This window comes from Crassostrea angulata, chromosome 2 (genome assembly GCF_025612915.1).
Source record: "Crassostrea angulata isolate pt1a10 chromosome 2, ASM2561291v2, whole genome shotgun sequence".
In the NCBI taxonomy this organism is placed as follows: Eukaryota; Metazoa; Mollusca; class Bivalvia; order Ostreida; family Ostreidae; genus Magallana; species Magallana angulata.
The window spans coordinates 7,406,820-7,419,156 of record NC_069112.1 but is presented as its reverse complement, the minus strand read 5'-3'; the positions used below and the strand labels follow the sequence as shown (position 1 = coordinate 7,419,156).

Sequence of the window (12,337 nt, the reverse complement as noted above, 5' to 3'; positions counted from 1 at the left end):
GAGAGTTATAAATTTTTGGGCATTTGAGTTTCGATTGGCGTGCTTGACATGACTGTAGAAAAAAACCTTGGACCCCATTCTTATTGTCTGCCAAATATGCAGCGGATTGAACAATTAAGAAGAAATTCCTGAGATCAAACGGCGAGTATAGCCTGTACGGAGACTTAAAATTTACACAGTACAAGGGATGTAAGCAGCCGCGTTATATTTCTGTTGCATGTAAATTTCTTGTTTTCTATTTTGTCTGTATTTACGATAGCGTGTGAACTACTTATGAATGTTAGAACTGTGGAAATTACTGTCATCAAATTTTTACCGAATAAATTTACGTGTTACTGATTTCGTTATTTCTACATTTATAAAGATTTTATCAATCAAATCAAACAGTCAAACATAATATAAAACGACACGAAAAAAAATCTCAACACTTAAATACATGGGTAAAATGCATCAGTCATTGTTTTAGGACTTCCCCTAATTGTTGTTAACCGCATCCGAGATTCACACCTCAAAATTCTATTTTCGATTTATTTAAGACGAAAATCAAGCTCAGGTCTTTTCACCCCCCTCCAGACACAAACACGCATCAATATTTCAAATGACCTCGCACTGTTACCAAACCTGAATAGTCAGACATCTTTCACGTTGTTTTATATCTCATACAAAAACTCAGCTCTTCTCCCGGGCGAAAACACCCCAAATTCAAAGACAAATTCGGGAATTATTTCGCGTCAGCCATGTTTTGAGACATCTGCAAAGGTTGTGTGTTCTAATCTCGCCGGAGCCAAGATTTCTTCTTTCTCTCTATTTCTTTCTCTCCTTTTTATTTAATTTTCTAACTAAAATATTCAACATAAAAGGGTTGTTGGACTGTAGTACAAGTCGAAAAACACTCTTCAATTAAGATTTAGACAAAAACAGTTTTTTATTATTGGGGTCTTCCGTCTTCAGCGGAACACCCTTCTATTCTTATTGTTATTAGGGTCTTCCGTTTACAAAGGAAGACGCTCTTTTTTTCTTTGGTTTCTTTTTATTACAGGTCATTAGACCTGTTATTAGGTCAAAAGATCTCTTATTTAATATGATATAAAATGGGGCTGGTCCTTCAAATTAGGAATCCAACGGGGTCTATAATCCTTCATCCATCGCTCTTTTAGATCACATCTGCATTTCTTGATATGTTTCGTTGATGAAGATAAAAGGCAAGGTCATTTCCTCTTCTAAAAATCAGACGGAAGACCTCCTCGTTGCTCGCAACGAGATCGTGTCTAGTTTTTTTTCTTTTTTTTTCTGTCACGTTTTCTCAAAAATACTTCAGCCAATTTTTATAATATTTTCAGATCTTATTCATGACAAAATTTGTAAGAAAAGTACACGGACTTTTTTTGGTCGTCACTTTCGGTACCGAGATATTAAAGATTTTACGTTTTTGCTTGTTCACAATTTTTTTCAAAAAGTATTTACGATAGAACCTTCAAATTTTCAGAGAAGGTAGAGAGTGAACGGCCGCAGTGCCCTTCGCATATCCGAACGTCCGCCGCCACTTCCGGTCGTCACCGGAAGGAAATGAAAAACCTTAATTTTTCAAATTTTTAGATTTGAATTTTATTCATGTTTTTATTCGATAGAGACGCTTAAAACACTTCAGAATATGAAATTCGTATTAAAATCGATCCAGGCATTCCCGAGATTTTGAGTTCAAAAGTTCTGAAGCGAGAGTCCGCGTAGCGCAGTCGTTAGAGTGTTGGACTTGTGCCCAGGCGACCCGGGTTCCATCCCCGAGTGCCGATTATTTTTTCTTCCCTAATTTTGTTTTGTTTAACGATTTTACCTTTAAAATGATGGTTTTTATTGTTTTCCGTTTTATTTTTATCATAAATAAAAATAATAACAGCTTTTTTAGTACAAATATAGAGCTCGTTTTGTCAGCAGTTCGCATCGCCGCCATCAAAGACATGCCACCGAAGCGCCCCTGCAGTACGACCGCATTAGAGTTCACTGGGTCGCTTTGCCGGCATCAAAGATATGCCGCAATCTCCATGATTGTAGGCACACAACATTTAGCAATACACCAACGATATTCTACATGGCTTTAAAAGGAGGACTGATTAGTATTTATTCACATAACTATATAGATACACGCATGCATGTATACATGCGTTTATTGACATATGTTGCTTATATATTGATTTCCTGAACACTATAAAACACTATGAAATCTCTCTCTCTCTCTCTCTCTCTCTCTCTCTCTCTCTCTCTCACCCTGACAACCGGGTGACTGCGATACGGTGTGAAAACTGACCACCCTTGTATCTGTGTTTGGGGCTATGTAATAACAGATGTAAACACTGATCGTTGATATACACTGTTGAAACAAAGAGTCTGATTATTCACTTTTGATTTATAAAAATCATTACGGCAGGGTGGATTGGGATTATAATCATTTACAATCAGTCTTATAAAGTTTAGATTTATTTACAAAAGTCTATAAACATGTACATGTTCGCCCAAAAGCGGGATTAGTGATTAGGCAGCGGGGTCAATAATTCTCTCTCTCTCATTATAGCTAAATAAACAATGAATGTGCATATCCGTATAAATTAGCCTAGCGAACATTTTTATATGGGTATAATATATGTATTAATTTATTAAATCGGAATTTGAATTAATTATTCTCTCCTGGGAATAAACCCCGTTTCAAAATCGCCCTCACTTGGTTTCAGACTTTTGACGAGTCATCGGACAATATGTTTTGCCCTGCGTATAATCTCTCTCGGATGGGGATCCGATTACTATTGATAAAATAAAATCACTATTATTGATGAAATAAAATGTTTTTCTATTAACTTATATAGCAAATTAAAAATGCTGAGGTGGATTGAAAATACGCTTCATATATCAGACGTCCGCTTCAATTTGTTCCCGCCCATTTCAAACGTTTTGACCTGTTGCATTCATCTCCATGTACCTAATGTTAATGCTATACATATATTAGAATAAAAGTAAATATCAAAGAAAAAATCATTATTAAGATTTTGAGATTTTTAAATTTCAAATCAATGGTACAGTGGCTTATACAGCGCTTATACATTGTTCTAACATATGTATTTTGGTTAGAAATTGTGTAATATGTGATATTTAGAATTTAATATTCTACGTTTAATATAAAAGTCACCGACCCCCCCCCCCCCCCAATTCATAAAATCATTTAGTTTTTCTGGTCCGATTTTACTTGATCTTTGATCTTGGGCCTTTAATTTCAACTAAGTACCATTCTAGATTACTGTACTAAGTATAATTAATTTAGTACAAATTAAACTAATTATAGTACAAGTTGAAAAACACTCTTCAGTTAAGATTTAGACAAAAACAGTCTTTTATTATTAGGGTCTTCCGTCTTCAGCGGAAGACCCTTCTATTCTTATTGTTATTAGGGTCTTCCGTTTACAAAGGAAGACGCTCTTTTTTTCTTTGGTTTCTTTTTATTACAGGTCATTAGACCTGTTATTAAGTCAAAAGACCTCTTATTTAATATGAAATAAGATGGGACTGGTCCTTAAAATTAAGGATCCTACAGGGTGGATAATCCTTCATCCATCGCTCTTTTAGATCGCATCTGCATTTCCTGATATGTTTCGTTGATGAAAATAAAAGGCAAGGTCATTTCCTGTTCTAAAAATCGGACGGAAGACCTCCTCGTTGCTCGCAACGAGATCGTGTCTAGTTCTTCTTCTTTTTTCTATTTAGTTATATAGCTATATAAAGAGTTATTCAAAAAATTTAAACTTTAGGTAATTGCTCATTAAAAGTCATGGTACTAGTTGACCCTGTGTCAAATAACTCCCAGAACGTACATAGTTATTGCCCTTTGAGAAGGAAATGTTTGTTATCGCCACTCCTCTGAAACCATAAGATATAGAGATTTGGAACTTTTACTAATATCTTCATTACATTTAGAGGGCTCTTCAATTTTTTCATACCGAAAGGATTTGATGCCCCCTTGTAGTTATTGCTCCTGAAAGTATTTAATTTTCCATAAAATCACTTCCAACTTTTTATTATTTATCATAGAGACTTCGGACCACTTGGGATGGAAGCGTCTACCTTGGCCGAACAAAATGCATAAAGGTCAAAGTCATTTGAGAAGCTGTTAATTAATGAGTTTTAATATCTGCTTTGTTTAGGGTGGTAGAGAAAAACTTGTTTATGGATGTAGTAGGACATCTTAAGACATTTTAAAATATAGCCCCTTGGCTCATACCTTTGAATAATTACAGAGTTATAGCCCCTATTGTACGAAATGCTTGTTATCGCTACTCCTCTGAAACTGTTTGAGATAGATTCTTGAAAATTTTACCAATGTATTCAGTACACTTGGAGGGTTCTTCAATCTATCATACCGAAGGGATCTGAGGCCCTCTTCTAGTAGTTATTCCCCCTGAAAGTTTTTAATTTTCTATAAAATCATTTCCAACTTTTTAATTATTTGTTGTACAGACTTCGGACCACTTGGAATAGAAGCGTCTACCTTGACCAAACAACATGACATAAAGGTCAAAGGTCAACGTCATTTGGAAGTCGGTTAATTAATGAATTTTCATATCATTTGAAATACAGAATTATAGTAAGTGTTTCCAAAGCTTGCTGGATTGCGCAATAAGGTATTCAATTGGGTCAGCCAGGTATCACATCAAGTCCTGTGGTTACTCAAGTTGGACTTGTTTTTACAGTTAACCCATTCATTTTGTACAGACAGCTAGCGTCTAGAGCACTCTCTTCTATTATTAGGTTAACTGTTTATATGATTGTGTAAAGAATATTCACTTGGCTCAGTTTTGTTCATAGTAAGTGAAAAAAAAATCAGAAAAGTAATTTAATAAATCTTTACGATATATACAACATGAAATTCTTAAAGAAATGGCTTGATAATAATAAAAAATCTCTTTTCAAAAACCATTTATCAATTAAGGGCTTCGTGGTTTTCCCATTTTATAGTACAACATGTATAATAGGTATAATAAATTTTTGTATACCTTATTGAGCAATCTAGCAGTTTATTAAAAATATTAGGTGGAAAGGCCTCTAATTGTTCGAGAACAATTAGCCTACTAGTTCTTTTTTTTCTTCTCTTTTTTTCCCAGCGACAGCTTTTTTATTTCAAGAGATATTGAAACAATTTTGTCTTTATGTTATTGGCCATTAAAAGTTATGGTACCAAATGACCCTTTGCTCGATAACTCCAAGAACTAACAAAGTTATTGCCCTTGTGTACGAATAGCTTGTTATCGCTACTTCTCTGAAACTATAAGAGATAGAAACTTGAAACTTTTACCAATGTCTATAGTACACTTAGAAGGTTCTTCAATCTATTCATACCGAAAGGATCTGAGCCCCCCTTCTAGTAGTTATTGCCCCTGAAAGTATTTACATTTCTATAAAATCACTTCCAACTTTTTTTTATTATTTGTCATAGAAACTTTTGACCACTTATGATTGAAGCATCTACCTTGGCCGAACAAACTGACATAAAGGTCAAAGGTCAAGGTTATCTGAAAATACGTTAATTAATGAGTTTTTAGATCTCTTTTGTTTAGTGAAGTAAAGAGCAACGTTTTCATGGATGAAATAGGACATATTAATACATTTTAAAATATAGCCGCTTGGCTACTTCCTTTAAATAGTTACAGAGGCATTGCCCCTATTTACGAAAAGCTTGTTATCACAACTCCTCTGAAACCATAAAAGATAGAGACTTGGAACTTTTACTAGTGTCTTCAGTACACTTAGAGGGTTTTTCAATCTACTCATACCGAAAGGATCTGAGCCCCCATTCTAGTAGTTATTGTCCCTGAAAGTATTTACATTTCCATAAAATCACTTCCAACGGTTTTATTACTTGTCATAGAGACTTTGGATCATTTTGGAATGAAAGCGTCTACCTTGGCCGAACAAAATGACATAAAGGTCGAAGCTCAAGGTCATTTGAAAATCATTTAACTAATGGGTTTTTAGATTTCTTTTGTTTAGGATGGTAGAGAAAAACTTTGTCATGGATGTAGTAGGACATCTTAAGACATTTCAAAATATAACCCTTTGACCCTAACTATGTAACAATTATAGAATTATTGCCCCTATTGTACAAAATACTTGTTATCGCTACTCCGCATTAACCGTTAGAGATAGATTCTTGAAATTTTTACTAATGTATTCAGTACACTTAGACGCTCCTTCAATCTATTCATACCGACAGGGTCCAAAATCCCTTTCTAGCAATTATTGCCCCTGAACATTTCAAACATTCAATAAAAAAACACAAATAACTTTTGAATCAATAATCATAGAAACATCGGACCACTTGGTATTGAAGCGTCTACCTGGTCAGATCAAAATGACATAAAGTTCAAAGGTCAAGCAATAAAGAATTGCAAACCTAATCGTTTGACACTTTTTTATGCAGTAACGCAGCAAAAATACTTTATACTAGTGAAGCAAATTTTATTTCAAACATAAAACACAATGAGATGGAAAAACCTCTAATTGTTCGAGAACAATTAGTCTACTAGTTTTTATTTATTTATTGTTTTCCAGGAACAGCTTTTATGTTTCAAGAGATATTGAAATAATTTTTCTTTATGTTATTGACCATAAAAAGTTATGGCACCTTAACCCTTTGCTTGATAACTCCCAGAACTTACAAAGGTATTGCCCATGTGTAAAAAAACTTGTTATCGTTACTCCTCTGAAACGATAAGAGATTGAGACTTGAAACTTGAATCTATTCATACCGAAAGGATATGAGCCCCCCCCCCCCCCTTCTAGTAGTTTTTGACCAAGCGTCTATCTATGCCAAACTGACATAAAGGTCAGAGATCAAGGTCATTTGGAAATCCGTAAATTAATGAGTTTTTAGATCTATTTTGTTTAGGGTGGAAGAGAAAAACTTGTTCATGGATGTGGTAGGACATCTTAAGAAATGTTAAAATGTAGCCCCTTGGCTACTACCTATAAATAATTACAGAGTTATTGCCCCTATTGTACGAAAAGCTTGTTATTGCTACTCCTCTGAAACCATGAGATATAGAGACCTGAAACTTTTACCAATGTTTTCAGTACACTGAGAGGATTTTTCAGTCTATTCATACAGAAAAAATTCGAGCCCCCTTTTAGTAGTTATTGCCCCTGAAAGTATTAAAGTTTCTATAAAATCACTTCCAACTTTTTTTATTATTTGTCATAAGAACTTTGGACCATTTGGGATGGAAGCGTCTACCTTGGCCAAACAAAATGACATAAAGGTCAAAGGTCAAGGCCATTTGGAAATCCGTTAATTATTGAGTTATTAGATCTATTTTGTTTAGGGTGGCAGAGAAAAACTGTTTTATGGATGTAGTAGGACGTCTTCAGACATTTTAAAATATAGCCCTTCAGTCCCTATTTTGAAACAATTATAAAGTTTTTGCCCCATTAGTACAAAATTCTTGTAATCGCTACTTCTCATAAACTGTTGGAGATGGAGACTTTAAACCTTTACCAATATTGTAAGTAAACTTAGAGAGTTCTTAAATTTATTCAAACCGAAAGGGTTCGAGGCCCCCTTATACCAGTAATCGCTCCTGAAAGCTTCTTAAGTTTGTTGAAACCACCTACAACTTTTGAACCTTACTAAGTAGGGCCGTCAAACCACTTTAAATTTAAATGTTGACCTTTAACAGTCAATATGACATTAGAGTCAAAAGTCAAAGTCACACAAAATAAAAATGCATATTTAAGATTTTGACTTTTTTATGAGGTAACGCAAAGAAAATGTTTTATTAATTATATTGAAACGAAACATAAAAAATCAGGTGGAAAGACCTCTAATTGTTCGGGAACACTTAGTCTAATAGTTTATTAATGTATCTATTCTCACCTAAACTTTGCAATAACAAGGTTTACCAGCAACAGATTAGAAAGCAACATGTAGATTGCAGCGATGAAAGGAACCGTCACGTCTTTTCTTGGACATCGCTCTATCGATGTATCAGTCTCCCATTCCAATGTATCATTGCTGCAGTCTGATGGTTCTCTACCTGAATATATGGTTAAAAACAGGCATGGTAGAGTAATGACCTCAACACAAAAGTATTAATATATCAGGCTACATGATTAAGCCTACTGACAAACCTGTGAAAAAATTTCAACCGGTTTAAGATATCTCCATTTAACAAAGTACGCGAGGAAAGTGGTCAGCAGTAGTTAGAGTGGGTCTTTTCGTGCTACTTTGAGGTCCCAGCAAATTTAGGCAACGACGATAAATATGAGGCAACGACGATAGATCATGGACGTGTACCATAAAAACAAAACGGAAATTCCCTAGTTGGTTTTATTGGCTAATTGAATTCAGCGCGTCGGCGCGCCCGCGCGTCCATCTCATCTCTTTTATTCAAAGAACAATTTCCCGTTGTAATACACTCAAATGATGTCGAATGTTCTTTATTTTAAAGCATTATCGCTTACATTCATGTCAAGAAATTTTGACCCCGATAGTAATCACTTTGACAAATACATGTAGTTTTGATTCACTTTTATAACGGTAGGCGGTAGACCTTTAAATTATAAATCGCACGCCTGGCAATTGAGGTTCACGCCTTTTTCACGAGGTAGCCTGTATAATTAAACACTGTGACTTCCTAAATCACTTTAAAATTTAACGACAGCTAACCAGACGGGATGAGTAACGCCTCACTGTATGTAGTTTGGGTACTTTACTGATGTTCTTTACTGTTTGAATAAGTGAATGCTTCTTATAATATAAAAATTATGATATTTTACATGGTTTAGTAGAGTATATGATGTTCCATTTGACAAAGTGTACTGCAGTTGAGTAGTGACAAAATCTTTAAAAATATGGCTTAATTTTATAGGAAGAACATTTAAAAAGTCTAAAACAAAAAAAAAAGGAAGTTATGCATAGCTTTGTGGTTTACATGGTTCTTATAGAAAAAAAGTTATTAAAAACAAAATTGATTTTTAAATGTCTTATTAGATTTAGTCAAAACCGGAAGAACAAGAAGAAAACAAAAGGAAAACATGTCAACCTTTCAGAAGCATATTGGTGATTCTTGCAATTTTCCAATCGTGTAATAGTTAGCTTTATCCATGAAATTAGCTTTTTTCAGGCATTAAAATTAAAGTTGTAAAAAAATCATCAATTATTGCAAAAACTACATTTTCTAAATACAGACATTGGCATTAGTCGGCAATTTCTCCAACAAAAAGGAAAATAAATGATAGGCACGATCTGCTTTTCAATTACCGTCAAGATGGTCAAGATTGAGTTCCCCGTAAAGTTGCCAATAAGGATAGTATATGATGGTCCAAATCCTCCAATTTTTCCAATTGCCTTTTAATATTGTCTGGTGGTCGGGCCATAAATTAGCATGATAATAAATTCCAACTCCTATTACCACAAAGAGGGCTATTATAAAGACGTTTTTCAAATCTTTTAGCTGCAAACATAGAAATTAACTATTAAATTAATGAAATATTGAAATTTTAATTATTTATATTATTATTGCTTTAAAACCCTATGCCAAACAAAGTCAGTACCATCTCTTTCATCATAATGAGTGTGGGTCCTATCATTTCGTTAATTAGAAATACTTCTAAGAATCTGAAATACATAAGAAGTAGAGAGACAGCAAACATATTTCTAGCAAAAGAATGCGTCTCGTCCCCATAAAAATGTCGAAAACAAAGCGCCATTGCAAGAAAGACATATGACAGCAGATCCACCACATTCCAAAAATCCAAATATCTGCAGATACGGGATGATAAGGATCTTTTAGACCTTCCTTTTGTCTCCAGGCAGCGCTATAAATAAAAGGAGTTGAGGTTTAACGTATTGCGTTTTAATGATTTAACTCACGTCTTTTAAATAAACTTATTAGAAATGATATGTTACTATGAATGTATATAAAGAATATCACACTGTCTGTTGTTTTAGAGTCAAGATCTAGTAAATGATTCCAGACTGCCTTTTAAGGTGCTATAACCATTATGACGTCATAATTGGTTTGATGAATCTGTTCCCGTATTTTACGGCTTTAAAGGAATTTTATACAAAATAAAACAATATTTTGACATTATATATTTAATCACGGGAAAAGTAATCCCGGTACTTATATTCAGTTTGACATCATATTAAAGAGGAGACCAAGAGCTTGTTTAATGCTGTTTTTGGAGAGACTGTAGGCATTTTAGATATATTTCATTAGTCAAAAGTTGACAAAACTCAGATATTTATTACTTTTATCCTTCATATTTCATTGCAAATGGTTGCCTTAAAGATGATTTTTCGTTGTGTTTACCAAAATAATAAGCCCCGATACACCCTATGAAACAAAGATATTGTTATAAAGCATCATTAAAAGAATTTATATCATGAATTGCATAAACCGGTAGACACGTTTCATTTACTAGATATTGACCTTAATCTCGGTCCTAGTATCAGCCCGAGCGAATTGTATCGGCCAAAGCCCGAATAGCGGCTGATACAGAATCTATTTCATAATGTTATCAGCTCAACGACCATTTTACAAGTTGAGTTGTACTTATGGTATGCCTGCCTAAGGATTTGAATTCTCAACATCACTTATAATAGTTCTGTGATTCGTTGCTTAATGAAATTAAATATGTAAGTTTAAAGGAAATAAAGACAACTATTTGTCCATACATATGACCTCCTTAAAAAACCTTCATCTCGTCCAGCATCCAAAATATTGGATCTGATCTAAAATAAAAGCTTGTCAAGTTTATCAATGTGAGAAGATACATCAACCATCAAAGTTTGGTAAAATAGAACTAACAAGGGCACCATTAAGCGGAGCATCCCCTCGCGACATGAGTTATTGTGTGTAGGAATATATTATTTAGGAATATATAGTTATACTTTGGTTTCAAAGATCTGAAGCGGAAGATTGATAACTCTTACACAGAAAGTTCGATCGATAACTCTTTTACAAAGTTGATTATGACATTGATTTAATGAAATAATAATTTGTAATAGTATTAATGGTTTGGAAATGCACATGCATTTTTTATTGTACAGAAGTGTGCAATCTATGATAAATATTTTTAGTTTTGAACGAATTTTGTCATAATGTATGCCCCCCCCCCCTCTTTACAATGGTGCAATTTTATCTAAGTTTTTGCATAAAAAATTGACCAAATATGACATTGCATTTGTTTTTATCTTTTACAATGAGGCATACTTGTGCAAAGTTTAAGGACATTCCATTGAATTTTTTTTTTAATTTACTAGAAAATTGAGATGGAGTGCACACACACACACACACACACACACACACACACACACACACACACACACACACACACACACACACACACACACATACGAACACACACACGCACGGTAGCGATGCTATATCCCCTTTGCAACAAGTTGCGCGAGGGGATTATAACTAAATACAATCTCTTAACGAATTGGTCTTCGGTCCGTTTTTGTTTTTTGGTGGGTTTTTTTTTGAAAAGATATGTAAAATATCGAAAATTTCAGAACGCTTCCCCTCATTCTTTCTTTAAATAAGGTACGCATAGGACTGCCAATTTTTTTAAATGCACACACACAATGTGTTTTTGTAACATACGGCACATTAATGATTTAAGATTTTAGTCCTCTAAATTATGCTAAAAATGGTGGCAAAATGTTTTTGAAACAGATATTGTTACGAAGCACAACTTTCCATTACATGTATAACGCAACACAAAATGTAAATGGATTTTAAGTTATTCGTAATAGAATTTACGAATGCCTTGCTTCCTAATTAAATGGACAAGCCCCTTTCAATCTTCATATTATAGGAAAGGTCTTAAGAATACTAATTTTTTTTCTTTTACCTATCTAAAATCGGTGTTCATGTCTGAGATACACGTGATTGTATTTTAAAATAGCCAGTCCTGCAGATGGGGACAGACATTGGTCTTTAATTAGTGTATTCAATTGGACTCATTAATACAATGTAAAATAAAAAAACGTCTTGTTCTCTAGATATTTCAAGTCAAATTTTTTAGACTTTCGCTTTCTAAAAATCTCAAATTAGTAATCATTCGGTGTTGCATTCATTTTTGTCAAACAAACATGATGTTAAGATCAACATGTTTGTTTCTACAATGTATTACAGAATCTTGATTATTTTTAAGTTATTTGTAGTAGACATTACTTGACTCTTGGCCCCCAATTAAAAGGACAGTTCCCTTTTCTAGATTTAATAGGCAATAAATTTTATTTCTGTGCGACTTTTGTTAAATATGTTGTAAACAAAATTTATTCAAAACT

The 12,337-nt window shown here is 33.8% G+C and overlaps 1 protein-coding gene across 1 annotated transcript in view; it reads right to left on the bottom strand.

The window, feature by feature from the left end:
* Window positions 1-12,337, bottom strand: part of LOC128173853 (transient receptor potential cation channel subfamily M member-like 2) — a 72,486-nt gene that overhangs the window by 40,729 nt on the left and 19,420 nt on the right. The window contains exons 12-14 of the mRNA XM_052839537.1: window positions 9,589-9,852; window positions 9,296-9,488; window positions 7,910-8,069 (exon numbers count right to left, since the gene is read on the bottom strand). Of these exons, the coding sequence (XP_052695497.1) occupies window positions 7,910-8,069; window positions 9,296-9,488; window positions 9,589-9,852 (617 nt within the window). The remainder of the gene's footprint in view (window positions 1-7,909; window positions 8,070-9,295; window positions 9,489-9,588; window positions 9,853-12,337) is intronic.